Source organism: Rhodnius prolixus, unplaced genomic scaffold (genome assembly GCF_049639745.1).
Source record: "Rhodnius prolixus isolate KJV_2025 unplaced genomic scaffold, Rpr scaffold_10, whole genome shotgun sequence".
NCBI classification, from domain to species: domain Eukaryota; kingdom Metazoa; phylum Arthropoda; class Insecta; order Hemiptera; family Reduviidae; genus Rhodnius; species Rhodnius prolixus.
In genome coordinates, this window is record NW_027411615.1 from 15,467,831 (window position 1) to 15,488,596 (window position 20,766).

The 20,766-nt window shown below is 34.8% G+C and overlaps 1 protein-coding gene across 7 annotated transcripts in view; it reads left to right on the forward strand.

The window, feature by feature from the left end:
* Window positions 1–20,766, forward strand: part of LOC141457137 (rap guanine nucleotide exchange factor 2-like) — a 519,728-nt gene that overhangs the window by 393,208 nt on the left and 105,754 nt on the right. For all 7 annotated transcript variants that reach the window (XM_074133690.1, XM_074133691.1, XM_074133694.1 and 4 more), the window contains one exon: window positions 10,698–10,773. In XM_074133690.1, coding sequence (XP_073989791.1) covers window positions 10,698–10,773 — 76 coding nt within the window. The remainder of the gene's footprint in view (window positions 1–10,697; window positions 10,774–20,766) is intronic.

The following is a 20,766-nucleotide window of genomic DNA, read 5'->3' on the forward strand; positions in this document are numbered from 1 at the left end:
GCGTCACTTGTGCCCATATGGCCACTCCGAAAATTTTGAAACCACTTATAAACTGTTCTAATCGAAGGTGCAGAGTCACCTTAATGTTTATCAAGCTTCTCTTTAGTCTCCTCAGGCGTTTTGCCTTTCATAAAGTAGTGTTTAATCAACACACGAAATTCTTTTTCGTCCATTTTTTGAAAATCACTCGACTTCCTCGATTCAAACGAATGCCAAACACAAAGAAATAGACCGATCTGGCTGAAACTTGGTGTGTGTTCTTCCAAGAGATGCTACTAACTAAACATAACCTCGATACGCGCCAGTAGTGCTATTTCTCTGACTTTGCACGGACTTTTCAAACGACCCTCGTAAATGCATTAAAGAACTGAACTTTGTCTAAAATTCCAACTTTGTGACTCTCCATATGTATTGTTAGATTTCAATGTAAATCGTCTTTTGGCTACTTTTAAAAAAATTATTTCCTCTTTAGCATAAAAAGTGTAATTTTGGATAGATAGAACATTTAATTTGGTGGAAAAGCAGGATTCTGTTAGAAAAACTTTAATTATATTGAAGAAAAAAAATTGCACTTTTTGGTCGGAAAAATATTTAATTGGACTGGGAAACGCTGTATTATGGGAAAATTATATTTTTGTCGATTAAAATGAGAAACTGAATTTGTAATCTTTTTCATTTATCTACATTCATTTCTGTAGCTAATTATGTAAGAAAAAGTAACCTTCTTAAGCTTTAAAAGGTTTTTTTTTTTATTCATTTTAATTTTTTACCTTTTAATGAACGTATTTAACAAACCTTAACGATACCAGTGGTGACTCGTAGTTCTGATTGGGGGAAAAAACTGTTTTTATTGAGTTTACATATTTTATTTAAAGCTAAAAAGTCTCTTCCTTCAATATCCTAAAGAGGTTAAATTTATATTTCTATTTGTAGGGGGTGGCTTTATGAATTAATGGCAGTTTCATTCAAGAATATCGGTCTAAGCGTTGATTATTTGTAAGAATTATGGTTCAATTGCCTGATAGTAGTTTGTAAGAAGCAGGATGAAACTTTAAATTCATGTAGGGAAGCTGTAACCCCTTCATCATGCCAAATTTTATTAAAATGGGACTAAGTTTAAGTCTATAAAAATGGCATAGTCCATAAATCGAAAGCTTAGCAAACAAAGGACTAAAAAAAAAGGCGTCTCTGACTTTAAAATTAGAAAAATATCAGCACAACTAAAATAATATAAAATATTATTATTATATAATTACAGAAATATCGAATTTGATATTTGATGTTAATACACTAATCAGAAGAGCCGACAGTAAATCAAAGTCAGCTTTTCGAACTATAACTGTACTGCATTGATTTATTTAATTTTTATTTTCTGAGTGATTTTCGCGGAGCACCTCCTACAATATTCGTCAAAAACAGCTTAATCCCTGCACAAATTAGTGGGTTAATCACTTTTTTTTTGTGTTAAACATAAAACATTTTAAGGATTTCTAGAAAGAAGAGGGATCGATATATACCACTTCAAATATATCATACGGTTCTCGACTCGAATATGGCATCAAGAAAAAAAAATAAACTTTTTGGTCAAAATTACGAATTAAAAACAACAACTAAAGATACGAATTAAAGATAATTGCACTTTTATTTTCAGTGTAATTAGAAACGTCCAATCGCTCAAGGCTATAGTTAGTATTAATCTAATTTTCGGTACGATAAGAGTTTAAACTCAAAAACAAAGCTTATCTGCTTTCACTCGATGATTAAATTTACATTCCATTGCACTGATTTTAGCTTATTTCACTTAATTGAAGTGGTTTTGTAGTCAGAATTTGAAAATCCTTTGAATCCAATCGCTGCAAATCACTCCCCCATCAACGTTTATATTATATTTTAGATTAATAATACAAGAGATATGTAAATCTGAGTTCTGTATTGTTTTCGATTGTTTGTAATTAGACTCTATCTATAATCGGTAGTCCGCTTGGATTAATTGGCTGGCAATTTGGTCAGTTCTACTTTACATTCACCCAAGTGGAGTTTGAGAAGCAATCAAAATTATTTCCTTTATATCCTGCATTTACGTTAAACTAACAATGATAATTCTAAGATCTTATCTTTAGCGCTCAGAAAAATTACGAATAGAAATCGTGATTAACTCAGAAGATACGAGGGTCGTTTGAAAAGTCCGTGCAAAGTCAGAGAGACAGCACTACTGGCGCGTATCGAGGTTATGTTTAGTTAGTAGCATCTCTTGGAAGAACACACACCAAGTTTCAGCCAGATCGGTCTATTTCTTTGTGTTTGGCATTCGTTTGAATCGAGGAAGTCGAGTGATTTTCAAAAAATGAACGAAAAAGAATTTCGTGCGTTGATTAAACACTACTTTATGAAAGGCAAAACGCCTCAGGAGACTAAAGAGAAGCTTGATAAACATTATGGTGACTCTGCACCTTCGATTAGAACAGTTTATAAGTGGTTTCAAAATTTTCGGAGTGGCCATATGGGCACAAGTGACGCTGAACGTTCTGGACGCCCTGTTGAGGTTACTACTCTAGAAATCATTGATAAAATCCATGATATGGTGATGGATGACAGAAGAGTGAAGGTGCGTGAGATTGCTAGTGCTGTGGGCATCTCGAATGAACGGGTACATAATATTTTGCATGAACATTTGGACATGACAAAGCTATCCGCAAGATGGGTGCCGCGATTGCTCACGCTTGACCAAAAACGAAATCGTGTGAAGTGTTGCAAGGACGGTTTGCAGCTGTTCCAGAACAATCCGCAGGACTTTAAGCGTCGTTTCGTCACTGTGCATGAAACATGGATACATCACTACACTCCTGAGACCAAAGAACAATCTAAACAATGGGTTACCAAGGGGGAATCTGCGCCAAAAAAGGCGAAGACCGTTCCTTCGGCCGGAAAGATTATGGCGACTGTCTTTTGGGATTCGCAAGGAATAATCCTCATCGACTATCTGGAAAAGGGTAAAACTATTACAGGTGCATATTATTCATCGTTATTGGACCGTTTGAAAACCGAGCTGCAAGAAAAACGCCCACGATTGGCCCACAAAAAAGTTCTTTTCCATCACGACAACGCACCAGCTCACACCTCAGCAGTTGTGGTCGCAAAATTAATGGAAATAGGGTTCCAACTCGTTTCACATCCCCCCTATTCTCCAGACTTGGCTCCCTCGGACTACTATTTGTTCCCCAATATGAAGAAATGGCTGGCGGGAAAAAGATTTTATTCAAACGAGGAGGTGATGGCAGAAACGAATGGCTATTTTTCAGACTTGGACAAATCCTATTATTCGGAAGGGATCAACATACTAGAGCAGCGTCGGACGAAGTGTATAAACCTAAAAGGAGACTATGTTGAAAAATAAAAAAGGTTTACCCCAAAAAATTAAGTAGTTTTTATTTTTGCACGGACTTTTCAAACGACCTTCGTATATGCAATTTACATTACTCTGTGGAAGAATGAATGCTTCCACATCATAAAATTAAAAATGAATTGCTTACTCGGCAAAATACGTCATGAAATTCATGGGAAATTTGAACTGACAAAAGTCAATGGTGATATCATTTTTAATAAAAAAAATAGACCAAATTTTGTTTATTACGGAACAAATTTTAATTCAAGTTCTATTTAACGGCATTGTAGGCGAGAAATTAAACTAATAAAAAAGGGAATAAAAAGTAAGATATTAATTAGGCAATTAGGTATAATTGATATTGTAATAAGATGAGCTGCTAGTTATGGATTAGCGGTGTGAAAAAAGAAAAATTGACTTCAGGTATATGTGCAAAATTTAACCCCATCCGTCACCACTGAATCCCGGCCGCGGTAGCCCTTTAAATGGGCATTAAAATAATTTAGTGTAACATGTACCAATTTATTTTGTGCCGAAAAAGTCGTCTAGAAACCACAAAATTTATTCAGTAAAATAAGTCATCCGCTTCTAACCAATTTCCTACGTATTTGGAAGCTAACTGAATACTAATTTAAACGTTGAATTTCTGTTTAGTAAGCTTTGAAAATGGTATTGAGTAAGACATTACTCTAAAACATCACACTTTAGATAGTAGGTTAACCTCAAATTCCTCACAAGAATTCTTTTAATAAAGTTCTTCCTGAGATAATCTCTGAATTACAAATTTTAGATCTACAAGTGGAACAATGGAGCTTATAGAGTCTCCAGAAAATAATACTGAAAAATCGAATCAGCAAAATTACACTTTAGCTGATCCAAAGGTTTAACACTCGATAGTCCTATTTGGTTCCTATTTATTATCAAATTTAAGCTTACATATCGTACAACACACGTTCGCACAAATTCAAAATTTGTTTAGGGTTCTTGGGTTCTTTTTGTTTAAATCGATTAACTTTTTTATAAAATATTTACTTACAAATAAGAAGTATCACTATAAATTTACATTTTAACCACGACAGTTTATGGGACGTTTAAAATAGGAAGGTTGAAAAAAAATGCAGGGCAAAAGTAGAGGAAAAACCTGCGGCTAGTGTAGAGAGTTAGAGTAGGATCTGCTTAATTCTTTTGTTTCCAGTAAGGAATGGAAGGATCGTAAGAGGCTGTGTCGTGACAGAGAAGGTTAGGATGACAATGTAGAGTGGAAAGGAGTTCTAGCGGACTGTTTTGGATATAGGAGTGTACGGGGATAATGGATGCAGTCTTGAGGAGTGAGTCGACTTTAGTGCGTCGGGAAGAGTCAGTCGCGAGTCTGAATAATTTGTTCTGTGTTATCCTGGAGCTTCTTGACGTTTACTACTACCGGTAAGGCTCCAGACAGAGCAGGCGCAGAGTAACATCGGCCTGATGGCCATTTTGTAGAGAAGGAGCTGTTTCTGTACAGTTATCTTCGAGACCTGTTTGAGTAAAGGGAATAATTGTCTTCTATTCTGTTTACCGATGTTCACTTTACCTGAACGTGTGTAGAGAAAATTTATTGGGTCTCAAAATAATTTCCAAAAATAGAGAATTTGCACGACGATTACCAATACTTTGCTCACCAGATAGATATGTAAATTGTTCTAAATGAAACTGCCTTTGTAGTCAAATTTTAAATTGAAGTAACTTAACCGTTACAAGTTTCGTTTAAACAGAGCGGAAGTATGGTTTACGGTTGGATCTTTAGAGTTTAGTTCATCCAAATTCTAGTGAGAATTTGGCACATAAGTATGCATCAAAATCTGAATATACATGTTATGCAATAGTATATTAATGTCAAGGAAACAATGATTGTGTCCTAGCTTTTCGAATCCAGCCAACCATTTATAATTATCTGTTTTTATTAATAACAATTAACATGTTAAAATGATTTTCTAGAACAAGTACGTTGACAATAGGAAGCTATTTATGTACGTAATTGCGCAATGTTCTGCGTTCTTTTAAATTAATTTTGTGAAAATTATTATTTTTTTATAAATATGTACGAGTATATTTTGTAAATACGATATAATTAACAAAACAGCTTTATAATTACCATTACATGAGCAAAATTTTCACCCAAACTCCTTATATATTAATAATTTATATAATATATATATATATCTCTACATAATTAATATTTAATTGTTACAAAACTCTCCAGAAAATTGATTGTGTTTTGAATTTTTTGCTGGAGGAAGTACAATTTTTTTTTTTAATACCGCGGAAACGAACAAAAAAATTATAGTTATTTAAGCAATAGATCTGAATGTGCGTGTTTTAACAAAATATCTCGCAAAACTAAGTCTAAAAGTAGCCCTAACTTTGGCAATTTAGTTTTAGTAAAGTTGTCACTTCTGATGAAGGTAGTTGTGTCTTCTTCCCTGGCTGTTTCGGTACTTTTGGGTATATGAACAGTCTGGTCACATACGTGCAGGACAAAGTAAACTCAGGCAAACTGGACTACAAAGACTGCTATTTCCTCTACTCTCACGTGACTCCAAAATGACGTGTGACCAACAAACTTCTTCTCTACAAAGTAGTCGTCAGGCCGATGTTGCTCTTTGCCTGCTCCGCCTGGAGTCTGGCTTGTAGTAGTAACACCAAGAAACTCCAGACAAAAAAACAGAACAAATGTCTCAGACTTGCGACAGAATCTCCTCGACACCTAAAGTCGACTCACTCCTTGAGTCTGTATCCATTATTCCCGTACACGCCTGCATCCAAAATCGTCGACTGTTTATTATTTTGGCTAGCCACCTAGATAGTAAGAATCAAATGTGTATCCAAATTTTTAGATTTTCTCGCAAATGCAGTACTACCTCGATTAACCGGGCTGACCTCCGGCTATACCAACCTCGGAAAACTGAAATCCCGGTTAAACCGAATACCCAGTTTACATAGTAATACATTACTGTTTCGTCCCAGAGATCAACTCCTATCTTAGACGGCAGTCCTTTTTTTTTAATTTTTAGATATGTACATTTTTTTTTTTATTTTTTGTTTTTGTTTTTCAATTTTTTCCTTTTTTCAATTTTGTAATTTTTTCTCTTTTCTTTTTTTTTTTTTAAATTTTTCATTTTTTTGCCGTTCAACTTTTTGAAAAATACTTTTCAAGTGTTGTTTGCTTTTTTGTTTTATCAAACGACCACTCTCTGATGAGTGTACGCAATTTAAAACGCACAACTTTGTCACTGGTTGGAATGTCCTTATCGTGAAAAAATTTAATCAATTCAGCAACTGAATTCGATGCTACATCCAGGATTATTACTGGGTGATCATTCTCTTCTTCGTCGATTTCATTTCCTTCTTTCGGTTCGTCTTCTCGGATGTTCTGGACGATTTCTTCAGGACTAAGACATGCAAACTGTGGAGCATCTCTATCACAATCTAACCACTCCAAAATGTCTTCCATCGATTGGGCGAGACGAGCGAGATTTACAGCCGTTTCTTTCAATTGACTCCTATTCTTCCTGGACAACCGGTGCTTTCTTTCATTTTTTTCCCCAACATTCTGCCAAGAAGTAAATAGCATCTAGTATGCTATGCTCCTTCCAAAAACCCTTCAGAGTGATACCTTCCTCGACGTACTTTCGCAAAAGATTGACACGATATTTTTTTTTCCAGGTGTTCTTATGATAATTCAACATGATCCCGGTTAATCCGAATCCCGGTTAATCGAGGTAGTACTGTACTTTATACGATTTTATTCAAACTTCGTACAGTGGTTACAAACACATAAATTTACAATGTTAATTGGAATGATTTTCCCCCTTAAAATCAATTAAGGGCACTTCCCTGAGAAGGGTAGATTCGTTCTAAAGTGGTAAGACTTAAATATGACCAACGTTCAGAGTTTTAAAAAACATTTCTGGGTCTGAAGTTTGAGAGCAGCAGAAAGGGAGGAGGGATTCAAACCTGATTTTGATTTACTATTTCCATTTTCTGTTTTCTGTTTATTATTTTGTATGGTTGGCCGATATGTCTAACCTTGTCCTTTATTTTGTGCCTTGTCAGTTTAGCGATCACATTCTGTTTACTCTTGCAGTTTTTATAATTTTCAGTTGGTGTTTTGTCATTCTTATAAATATTTACTCATAGTCGGTTCTGGATATAGGATATACCGTATTTCATATCGGCAATACGAAAATATGTTATTTTGGCAAGTTTATTTTTTCCCCTCTGATATTGATTTTATTAGAAATGGTTTCATTTTAAACAAGTTATATTTTCTGATTCTTTTTATTTTTAAAAATCACTCATTTTTTTAATTAATCCGCGAGAAATATATTAGGAACAAAGTTAAAGTTTTGAGTTTGAAGCCTTAGGAGAGTTATGTTTGTAGTTACTAGATTTTAATTAATATTTTTTTTTATAAACTTACAAAGGCGCCACGATAGCCGAGTTGGGCGGTGATGTCTCGTGGTGCCTCGCTGTTATCGCTGAACGATTGACAACTGTCGCCGAAAGCAGCCCATGACAATAAAAAAACGATAACCGAGTGGATAGAGGCGACGCCCGCAAACCTAAGAAGTATTGTTGGGTTCAATTCCCGGTCTCTAGGCCTTGCATTTTATTTAAATGGTTATTATGAGCTATTAATATTAAAGTATGTTTGCTAGACGTTTCCGTTCACGATACCTAATTTGGTGGTTGGACGTAAAGTCCGCCTGAAAGAATAGGCAATTTCTCTACTTTACTTTTTATAATTCACAAAATTGCGACGTACTAGTCAAGCCTTAAAAACCGCCATGTTGCAAGACTGGTTACTAACTTTCTTTCAGTTGTAACTTGTGTTAAGCTATGTTCTTCGAGGTAACATGTTTATGAAAGGGTTCATGCTTGTCCTATTTTCTTTACTTCCTGGTTAGTTTATAGCATAACTCAAAATCGGAAAATTTAAGTTTAAATTTCGTATTTTTAATCGATGCCACCATTAGTCTCGGAAATCGGCGGATGTTAATTTCTGATTTCCTATTTCGAATTTTCAGCTATTTAACTGATTGTGCTGCCATTACCCAGGCTTTAATCTGAAATTTTTTTGCCAATGATCAATTTCTTAGTACCTCCAAAAAATTTTTTGGTGACCCAGAGGGCTCTTTTGAGGTTACTGACGTGGGTTGGTAATATTAGCTTGTGGGTAGGTAGGTCGAAGCTTTTTCACTGCACGGTTACTCTTTCGGCGTAGGTATTAGACGGTACCTTCATACATTCTCTAGAGAGATATTTTCAGCCACTGTTCTCTTGGTTGGAAATTCATGATGCCTTCCCTTATTAATTCGTAGTGGTCGTGGTTTAAACCAATAGCTGAGGTTATGAAGTTGAGAGGGAGTATAAACCTACTGGTATGAATTAAATTCTGGGGCCAGTCAGAAGGTTGGTGGAAGCACTCCTCTAGTTGTATGCGGTCCACCAGAGAGTCTGTGCCTTCTCTAACTTCTGGGAGTATCTACACTACATAGTTGGATGGCCACTTCAAGGGCTAGTTGTGCGTATTTCAACCTGCCCTTAAATGGGCCAAGCGCATGTTTGCCTCCTATTTAATCCTATCCTAAGGACGGTCTTGTACATAACCCAGAATGTGTGATGACATCTCCTTCTTCCCCTTTGCTTGCAAATGGAGTTCTCAGAGTAGTGGTATTGAAGGGGAACGGCAATAAGGTTAATTCGAGGCTCTGAATTAAAAAAAAAGAAAAAAAAAGCTGAGTTTTTTTACCGAAATCGTTCGAAATTTTCAATATTTGTTTTCTTTCGACTTGCGAGGTACTTACAAAAAGGGGAATAAAATCGAGATATCTGTTGAATTCATAGGGAGACATCAATTGAAAAAATCAACAGTCCACTCACCCCGGGGTTGGTCTTCAAACAGTGAACTCTACTCCTCAGTAGCTTATTTCAATCAACTCTGACAACTAATTAAACGTAAAAGATTTTTCTTACTTTTAACTTTTGATTGCCCTCAGATTAGATCTTTGATTTATAAGTAATTAATTTTAGAGATCTCCGCTGGAAATAAAACAAAATTAAAATATTTCCAACTTTTAAAAGATTTTAATTAAAAAACTTTTAAGAATGTATCGTGTAACATTCAATTATCAGCAGCACCCAAAATTTCTTGAAATTCCCCCCTCTCAAAGTTTTGAAATGTAAGATTAATTTTCTTTTCATTTTCCTTTCCAAAAAAGTTGAAATTCTTTTTATAAAAGTTTTAAAAATTTGTTTTCTTAAAAAATTAACTTTTTAAAGTTAAAATAAACCCACAGGAATGCCAGCACGACACATTTACTCTACGGCGGGGCTCCTGTCCACCTGTCCTCTTCAACAGCAATCCTCTTCCTTGTTCAGATCTGGTGCGCTACCTTGGGCCCTACATAGACAAGCGACTCACGTGGAACCCTCATACTAGACTTAAAAGACAAGCAATGACAAAACGTGCGAAACTGCTTTACAGACTTCTTGGACGACGCTCCAAATTGCCCATTGAACTCAAACGCTTAATATACAGTACTGTCCTTAAACCTATGTGGACTAACGGATTAGAGCTGTGGGGTTCAGCCAAACCTACAAAACATAAGGACTGTACAGACATTTCAGTCAAAACTCCTCCGACAGATTGCTAACGCTCCTTTCTACGTGACTAACCTCACTATTTACAACGACCTCAACATACCCTTCGTACACCAACTCTCCAAAACTAAATATCAAAAATTCCATACTGCACTCTCCACTTGCTCCAATCCTCTAGTACTGTCTCTTGCCTCCTCTGACATTAAATGATTATTAAATCCTGTTATCCTATTGTCTTCTAATTATTAAATCCTCCTCGCCGACTGAATCGCCAGTGGCCCCGTGACTTCCTTGAAGTCTGAAGGCCTAAAGTTCATTATATCCCGTAGAGAGTGCTACCACTGGGCATTATTTCTTTCCTCCTGCCTTTCACGCATCCATTTATCCTTCATTCTCCTTATTTACTCATTGTATATTATATTATACAGGTTGTAAATAACGAAATGAATTTTCAAAAATACTTTTTAAAGTGTTTATCGTTATTTTGATTTTTTTTTTGTAAGAATTATGAAGATAAAGCTTTCGGATTCCTTAGATAGATGAGCTGCAGAAATGAGCGTTCAATTCTTTTTTTAATAAAAACATATTAAGTCTCAGCTTATGGCTTTAACTTGTACTTCACCGTTTTCCTCAAGTCCTGAACAATTATTTAATACTAGTTTTTCTGTTGCAGTTTCGGAAAAAGGACAGGTGGAAGCGCTAGGAGGCCAAACGAATGTTTCGTATTGGAACCGTCAGAAATGATAGTGGTAAGCACATTTACAAATCATTCAATTTTATTATTTTGTCTCACTTGCAATCGTGCAAATATTATAATCATGCTATCTCTACTAATCAGTACAATTAGACCTAATCTTTTTCATTAAAAAAATTATCACAATCTATAATTTATTGATTCACTCAAAATTTAGAACGGAAAAGTCAATCGACGATTGAAAAATCTCCATCAATACAAGTTTCTTCGCTAGAATTCACTTTAGCCTTGTCCTTGGTCGCTAGGCCTGGATAATACGAGGGAACCTTCTTTTCAATAAATACCTAATTATAAGGACTCACAGGGAATTGTGAAATACCATCTTGATATTTTTTAAAATCTAGTCGCTTTAATAAAAGTAAAGAGATCGCATATTTTTTGAGAGGTTAATGTCCCATCTGCCTAATTAGGTGTCATGGACCATTAGGCGTCAGGGGCGGAATTACATTCTTTGCCTCATTACATTTTTCTTACTTACAATTACAGCCCATTAAGGGCCTGAGCATCAGCTTCTGTGTAAGTGAAGTCGAATTTCTGTACACAAAACCGATTGGATTTAAGTCCAAAACCGGTCAGGGATAATAAACATGCATGCAACGATGGATATTATCCAGTACGGCGAATCTAACCACATTTTTAAATAAATGGATGATGGTGTTAAGGATACCGTTGAAATAAAATTGTATGAGAAAAAGATTCCTTAAAATGGCCCTTCTGGTGAGATGATTTTGTCCTGACAAAACTTTTGTGTCGGGAACGATAGTGCGAACTAAACCAGATGTGAAATTTGAACTCCCGTGATTTCGTGCTAACTACGCATGCCAATTAGTAAAAAATCTGTTAATTTGCTCTCAAGAAAGTTTACAACAAATATTAATGGTGTTAACCAAATTTTGTTATCTAATATTTGGCACAATTACAGCACTACCTCTTTACCTGTAGCAAGAGAAAGTAAACATTGTGTATTTTCAATTAATCATATAGCGCACCAGCCAGTCTTTTATTGTCAAAATTTTTAAGCGAAAATATAAAGAAGCTATTTATTCCGTGATTAAATATTTTATAGAGGAAATTTGCATTCACTTTATACTCGTTTTAAAAAATATATTTCAATTTGTTATAAAAATTTTACCTTGTTGCCCTCTATAAATAGAACAGTTTTTTCCAGGATGTTCTAACAGCATCATCATTGTGATGTTGAGACCTCATTATCCTGTTCTTACTGAAAGGTATCATCATTTAAGGTCTCAGAAACCTCGTTACGCTATTTTTATAACTAACTATGTCAATATTGGGCTTTATTATATTTCTCTTTTTTTTCCAATTACTTTTCTGAGAACAAATTTTGACATTTTTTTTAAATACTCGTTTCTCTCAGCAAATTACTGCCGACCTTTATTATTAACATTGTTATTATTTTTATTTTTTACCGTTTTTCAAAATTTTTGTCTATTAAGAATATTTCTCTGAATTACTGAGATATTTATGGTTAACTCTGATACTGTTGGATTTTTACAAAACACATTCACCAGATAGCAGGTATTATAAGTAGTCTACGAGGGTCGTTTGAAAAGTCCGTGCAAAAATAAAAACTACTTAATTTTTTGGGGTAAACCTTTTTTATTTTTCAACATAGTCTCCTTTTAGGCATATACACTTCGTCCAACGCTGCTCTAGTTTGTTGATCCCTTCCGAATAATAGGATTTGTCCAAGTCTGTAAAATAGCCATTCGTTTCTCCTCGTTTGAATAAAATCTTTTTCCCGCCAGCCATTTCTTCATATTGGGGAAGAAATAGTAGTCCGAGGGAGCCAAGTCTGGAGAATTGGGGGGATGTGAAACGAGTTGGAACCCTATTTCCATTAATTTTGCGACCACAACTGCTGAGGTGTGAGCTGGTGCGTTGTCATGATGGAAAAGGACTTTTTTGTGGGCCAATCGTGGGCGTTTTTCTTGCAGCTCGGTTTTCAAAACGGTCCAATAACGATGAATAATATGCACCTGTAATAGTTTTACCCTTTTCCAGATAGTCGATGAGGATTATTCCTTGCGAATCCCAAAAGACAGTCGCCATAATCTTTCCGGCCGAAGGAACGGTCTTCGCCTTTTTTGGCGCAGATTCCCCCTTGGTAACCCATTGTTTAGATCGTTCTTTGGTCTCAGGAGTGTAGTGATGTATCCATGTTTCATCCACAGTGACGAAACGACGCTTAAAGTCCTGCGGATTCTTCTGGAACAGCTGCAAACCGTCCTTGCAACACTTCACACGATTTCGTTTTTGGTCAAGCGTGAGCAATCGCGGCACCCATCTTGCGGATAGCTTTGTCATGTCCAAATGTTGATGCAAAATATTATGTACCCGTTCATTCGACATGCCCACAGCACTAGCAATCACACGCACCTTCACTCTTCTGTCATCCATCACCATATCATGGATTTTATCGATGATTTCTGGAGTAGTAACCTCAGCAGGGCGTCCAGAACGTTCAGCGTCACTTGTGCCCATATGGCCACTCCGAAAATTTTGAAACCACTTATAAACTGTTCTAATCGAAGGTGCAGAGTCACCATAATGTTTATTTTATTTATTGGTGTTAACACATTTCCAAATCGCTAGTATTATAAGTAGTCTATAATACAACTAGGGAAGGGTTTATCAAAAATAAAAGATAATTTAGTATTGATAAAGTTGTCGCTTCTGATCACTGCTCAGGTACTTAGAGAACATTAACAGAAAACCCACCAACCCGCACATGTAACAATGTACAAAAATATTATAATAGCAAATAACATAAGCCCTGAAGACGACCTTAGTCCCTTAGGCCGAAAGCTTGGCAAAAAATGTATAAAAAAATCTTTTAGACTAATATGATTATATTTTGTTTTTATTTTATTAATTTAAAGCGCGTCAAAGCTTTGGCCCCCGGAGCTTTTTTTCAGTGCTCTGCCAGCCTTGACACTGGACTATGTCACCACCGACAACAATGTTCATCAACCGGACAGTGAGCAGCTTGTGTATTGATTAGAATAATGTCAACCTGTCAATGATTTATAAGAAGCTTCTAGATAGAGAAAAGTTGGATCTCCGCGTTGGAATCCAGTATTCGCTAACTACAGATCCATTCGCATTTTTTCTGTTTTATATTGCGTCAATTTTTTTTTTTTAAAAAAGAGTTAAGCATCCATTTATTAAAGTATAGCGTTTTCTAGTTCAGCGATTTTGTTCGACCAGTTTCATTTTTGGGTTCTCTGGTGGGACCAAATCGAAATATTAAGTTAGAAACGTTAAACAGACACACTTTTGGGTTTTTTAAATTTTCTAAGGTACGGAATAAAATTTTAATTTGAAATTGATCAATAGATATTTGCAGTAATGTTTTCTTAATTCATTGCGATTTTATGATGAAACTATTAAGGTTTATTCACTTAAGGATTCAATATGTTGATGTAAAAATTTAAAGAAAAATACATAATGCTTGCTAAAAAACAGTATACATGAAATGAAATAAAATCTTTATTGCTAATAGGTATTACAGATCTCATAGCAAGGGTTGATCTTACCGATTTATAAATACGAAATTTGTTGTAGTTTTAAAGCAACATTAATTATTAATGTTCATTAGTAAAATTAACTAAAAATATTAATGTTATGAATTATAGTAAGCAGAAAATTAGAGAAAGATATAAAAGGATAATTCATACGAGAAAAAAATCAACTGAATGGTTCATTACAGTAACGAAATCAATCCATTTAGAATAATATAAATATTTATAATAATAGAAATTTTGGCTAAATGGATTCTTTTTATTTATTTTTGTTTTTTATTTTTATTTATTAACTTTTTATGTTACTATTATTAGGCGCCACGGTAGCCGAGCGGTTAGAGGCGAGACCTGCTAAGCTAATATGTATTTGTGGTACTGGGTTCGATTCCCGGTCTTAGGCCTTGGATTTTATTTAATGGTTAACAAAAGAAATTTACAGTAAAGTATGTTTGCTAGACGCCTCCGTCCAGGACACCTAATTGGTAGTTGGACGTAAAGCCCACCTGAAAAAAATAGGCGATTATTATTATGGTTACAGTATATAGTTTAGAAATGGTATGAGCTAAGGTGAGCAAGGAGGTTTCATTGTAGAGCTATCTTTCTAAATTTGGGACAAAAATAGCCTAAATATCAATTATCTATGTAATTCAAAAAACGCGTTTCAAACGGCCCATTCATGTCCAACAAAGGAATACATTTTTCTGTATGCTGTCCTGGGAGCCCGTAATGTCACCTTGAATCTCTATTTGCTTTCTAATCTCTTTTTTAAAAAAAGAGCGAACTTACTGTGTACCTCTCAGATGGCCGCGTTATGTCCACACATTCAGAAGAACATACGATCAGTGGAAGTCTGAATTCTGTGTGTTACCTTTTTTGGCGCCAATATTTTCACTTTCAGCAATTCCTGCTTTTAACTTTAACCAAAACATTTTATAAATCGAGAAAGTCGTAAACAATTTTCCATTTTATAAATGACCCATTATCCGTAAATGGTATAATGGTCTGCAATACGTAGATATTTTTTGTTTCCCCATCATTATTATACACTAATACTCTTGCCACATATTTTAGTTTTTTGGTAACCGGTTTTAAGAAACTGTTACCTTCATTATTCTGTAACTTTCCACTTTTAGACAAATACACAGATATTGCTTTCCCGTTTTTATGCGCTGTTTATCTGCAAATTGATAATTTAGGCGATAATTTTCTGCTAGAATGGTGAAAGTCTGAATACCGTAACAAAATTATTTTGTTTGTTTTCAAAGATTATTTGTTTTAAATTGTAGTAAATAGAAGGTACGCTGAATTTTAAAATGCTGAATTTCTATTCCATTACAAAATGATTTAGAATCGAGTCAATAAGTTTTTATTTTTTTTAATTTTCAAGAAAATTGGAGTGTTCACTTCTAAATGTCGGTCGTCAATATTACGTTCGTGAAAAATTCCCTAGAGCATAAATTTTTTGTAATCATCTGAGAAATTTCGTGCATCCTTCTTATCTAAATTCAAACCAATTTCAGAGTATGAAACTTGGAGCTTACAGGCGCTTTCCGCTCTTCAACTGTTCTAAATAATGCAGAGCTTGAAAGAATAATGAAGTGGTTATTTTCCATGAACTTCCTCCACTAAACATTTTCGGAAACTCCGTTATCCCCTCTTTGCCCCCTCGTATTAACATTAGAAATTCTATTTTAATTTTAGCTCCGTCTATTTTACCAAAATGCGTATGCTTAGTTTGTAAAACAAGTTTAATTTAGTACAAATTATTTAAATTCCCACATGTATCTCCATTAGCATTATTCACACTCATTATAGCACACATTATTCTCTTCCAAATTAAATTAACTTTAATTATTAAGTTATGAACCGAGCAAGTAATGCTTAATCTTCCTTCTAGAGCATATCCCTTAGTGCTTTATGGCTGTATTCATTCCATATTTGCACCCAAGATTGTGTTTAAAGTATGAGCATAAAACTGAACATTTGTAAGAGGTAATTAGTCCGTTGATGGTGTAAAACAAGGCGCCACGGTAGCCGAACGGTTAGAGGCGAGACCTGTGAAGCTAATATGATGTATTGTGGTACTGGGTTCGATTGCCCGGTCTTAGGCCTTGGATTTTATTTAATGGTTAAGAAATTTACAGTAAAGTAGGTTAGCAGCTAGTCTCCTTCGTCCACACCTAATTGGTAGTTAGACGTAAAGCCCGCCTGAAAAAATAGGCGATTACTCTACTTTATTTTACTTTTAGGTGTAAAAAAATACCATACAGAATAAAAAATTGACTTTCCAAATTTGCTCCAAGTTTTCCTTCCGGACAATTAATATTTTTGGGGGGTAGGTTTACTCTTAAAAGTATCATTTCTGTTCTGGTAGACGGTCTTCAGTACTATTTACTCAGTTTCATCATTTTATGTTCCAATTTCTAGAACAGTAATCGAATCCAGCAACACAATTAGCTTTAAGGGCAACGCCCCTAATGCCGCCTTATCACCATTACTATCATCAGTATATTATAATTAATATCCATCAATCTAGCAATTAGCTCCGGAATATGTATGTACTTAATTGTAGTATAGTGTTCCGTCTAATTATTGTTTCGACTCTCTAGCACTCTCTTAACATCTAAATTTCATTTCAGAGTTGTTTGAGGTTTAAACTGTACGTACACAGTAGTCGGTGAACAGTGAAATATTATTTAAATTTTTTCTAAAATTTAATTTAAATTTCACTTGCAAAAATTGAAAGGTTCTCCTAAGATTTATTTTTTAAATTCTCAAATTAATTTTACGTTCCAACTCACTACCCCTCCAGACATAACAGTCAAAAATATTTCGAAAACTTCTTAACGCTCCGTTCTATGTATCTAACCTCCACTATCCTTAATAACCTCAAAATCCCATTCATTACAGATCTTGCTAACACTCGTTTTCTCAAATTTCATTCTTCTACAGCTGAGCTCATCCTAACCCTCTCATAGAACACCTATCTTCCTCCACATTACCAGGTAATCCTCTAAGGAGATTGAAGAGAAGATGGCCTCGTGATCTACTCTTATCGTGAGAGCAAAGCACGTTACTGGAGTGACACCACTCATGCCTTCTCCACTCATGGTTTTCTTCTATTTCTTTTTTCTTTTACCATATTTGCTTGTTGCAACAAACTGTTGCAGTAGTAAATTCCAATAAAAGATTTAAAAATAATAATAATAATTTTTTAATTATTGTGAGATGCCCAAGCTGTTAGTGTTTTTAATTTTGAAATTTACTGGGTGATTAATGTTTAAGATAGTAATTTAAGATGCTATTAATTACTAACCGAAATGTGTATTCGCCTTTTATAGTTCAGAATTGAATATTTACTCGCTACGAAGTGGGAATCCGCTGGTTTCTATTGTTTTAGATCCAATCAAACAGATTGTTGGCTTCCTCATAGGTGTTCTCTAGTAAATAGTTTACTACATCGTAGAATGAAGAACTAAGTATCTCTCACATCACAAGGTGTATGATTTTTCTAAACTAGATTTGAACATTTAGATCTAATTAAAAAGAGCATTACTGCAAGTAAGATTCTATAAGAAAATTACTTAAATTTTACCGTTTAAGTTTGAAGTTCTTCAACGGAAAATACTTGTGGTCTGAGATATTACAAAGAGAAAGACTAAACAACTTGATGGTCAGATACTTCTTTTAGAATCTGAACGAAAGATTTTTGAAAATTAATTAAAAATTTCCTATTGTTTAACCACGCTGAACTTGAACAAAGCAGCTTACATTGTGCTGTTACGGTGTGTGACAGGAGAACTCGCTCAATTCCACCCAACTCTCATAAACTCAAATTACCAAGGAAAGGTCTACTGTTTTACCAATAATAATAATAATAATAATAATAATAGATTATTACTATTATTGAAATAGTTTACCCCAATACTACGCCACTCTCTTGTAAGTTTTAAATCTATTAAAGATTGTAAGACACCATAAACCATGTATTCTCGTGAATAAGTATTATAAGTGATAATAAATAAGAAAACTCGATATCTTTTTTGCCATATCTTATCGAGAGATAAACTACTCATGCTCTAACTTAATGGAAAGAACTCTTATCCACAATAAAGCAAACATCTAGTTTTCTCAGCACAATTGTTGGAATACCGAATGCTAAAAACTATTTGCATTGTCAATATTTATAGTAGATAATATCCAATCTTGGTACTTGAGTAGTTAAAGTAGAACTTCTTTCAATTTTTGTAATAAATGTGTTGAAACTCTGAGGCAATGAGTTTGCTTCTTTTTATTTTTTTATCCTACGCCTTTACGGTCAATGGCTACTTCGGCCATGCGACGTCTGGCAGTTCAATAACAATATTATTTAAGATTATTATTTTCCGTGATTCCTTAAAACTCTAAGGCAATTAGTTTTCTTAAAACTCTAAGGCAATATAAAAAAAACCTTGGTATGAACACACATTCCCTTACTCAAGATTGTAACTCTTGTTTTCTCAGTTATCCTCTGATTGGCATGTACAATATATGCCAATCCCACTAATAGAGGAAGTGGTGGTAATATGGAACCCATCTTTGTTTTTGACTTACCTATGCTAGACATTCCAAAAAATTGTATTGCTTTCTGTGGTAATTATTAGCTTTATATATTAGTCTTGCACTATTGTCTTCAAATTCACTCTCCTCCAACCTCCAGATGAGGAACCTTCAATTTTATGAAAAAAGTGAAAGTGGTGCCTCTGACTTGAGGTGCAGGTAATGTGGAACACCTTAGCATTTTTATTGCAAGTCCCCGTAGAGTGGGTTTGGGTACAATGAATATTTTTGCAGCATTTTTTTTAGCCCCATTTTAGATTCTTATTCTTTTTTCCCCTGAAATAAGCTTGTAATGCTTACAATATGGAACCCCATGAAATTTTTCTACTGCGAGTATAGAACAGGGTTCCATATTACCAGCACCCATGGGGTTCCATAAATCAAACATCGCTATCTTGGATTTGATATGTCACCAAAAAAAAAATTGGGAGACATAAGAACTGATTCACAAATGAAAATCACTGCAATACATCCCTTTGAACCAATATATAGTGCGGATAACTACCACTATTTTGATAACAAAACAAAAATAACAGTTTGAACTGCCTCCTTAAAGTTTTCAAGAATCGATAAAAACAAAATTGAAAATTTCAAAATGAACATACAGTAGCAACTGAACCAACCACCTGCTTTGCACACTACCTCTATCTAGCTACAGTTTGAGCCGGATACTGTTAACACAAGATGACTTGCTGCCAAAATATTATAGGGTTCCAAGCAGGGTTCCACATTGCCATCACTTACTCTATTAATTAAATCAAATACAATTTAAAACTGCATAAAAAGCCATGTGTTTTTATGAATGTAAATCTTTATGCATTAAGTAAGTTAGAGCACTTCTCCAGTAAAGTTAGAATGGGCTCCCTCTCTTGAATAAGGAACAGTTCCTCAGACTTATCAAGTATTAAGGAAGTCTGGCTGGTTTCTAAGTTCTTTATTAAAGGATACGTCAGCAAAAACAAAATAATTCTTTCCTGAGTCCCTGATTTCAATTTATACCCCAAACGAAAAAGACCTATGTATTCTAATTTCAAATCTGTAATCCGTTTAACTAGACATTGTACATTTCAGTCACCATGGCAACAAGATGTCAGTAATAGACAATATTCCCTTATATTTCCCATCTGGTCATGTACCCTCCTCTTGTTTCCAAGAACTTATTGATCCCTTCTCCTGTGGAGCGGAGAAATATACACTCCCTACTGCGTATTCCTCGTACCTCCCTCGTAATATACACGATGGTGTCCGCTGGCTGTCAATGCCTTCAGATTTATTTATGAGAGTAAGGTGGCGAGAGGTGGCTGTATGAGAATGTGACAAATCTCATTTGGCTTCCTGCAATGGGTTAGACAGGCTTTCAATCATTGGCTATTGTGTCAAATATAGGCGCTGCTTTAGCAAAATCAGGTTTGCGAGATACTGTAAGGCTTGATTACTTGTCCTCTGGTAAACTGTAGGAATTATTCTATGGGGATCATCTCTTACAATATTTAAATAATTAATATTGATAATTATTTATCAAAATTATTATTGATAATTTTTCCAAAGGGATTTTATGAGATCTGTGTCGAAACTTCATTGGTGGATGGTAAAAATTAAATTTAAAAGAGCCAGTTTAACAACAAAAAAGCTCGTAATTGAACATGTACCATTTTATTAATTCAAATTACGATAATCCGGTGCAAGCCACTCAGAATATTCAAACTCACTTAAAGCTTCTCGAAACCTGGTTCCGAAAATGGAAAATAAAAATTAATGAACAAAAGTCAGTTCACATTACGTTTACTTTACAAAAATCTGCGAGTCCACCAGTTCAACTGAACGGTGTAACGATTCCTCCAGCT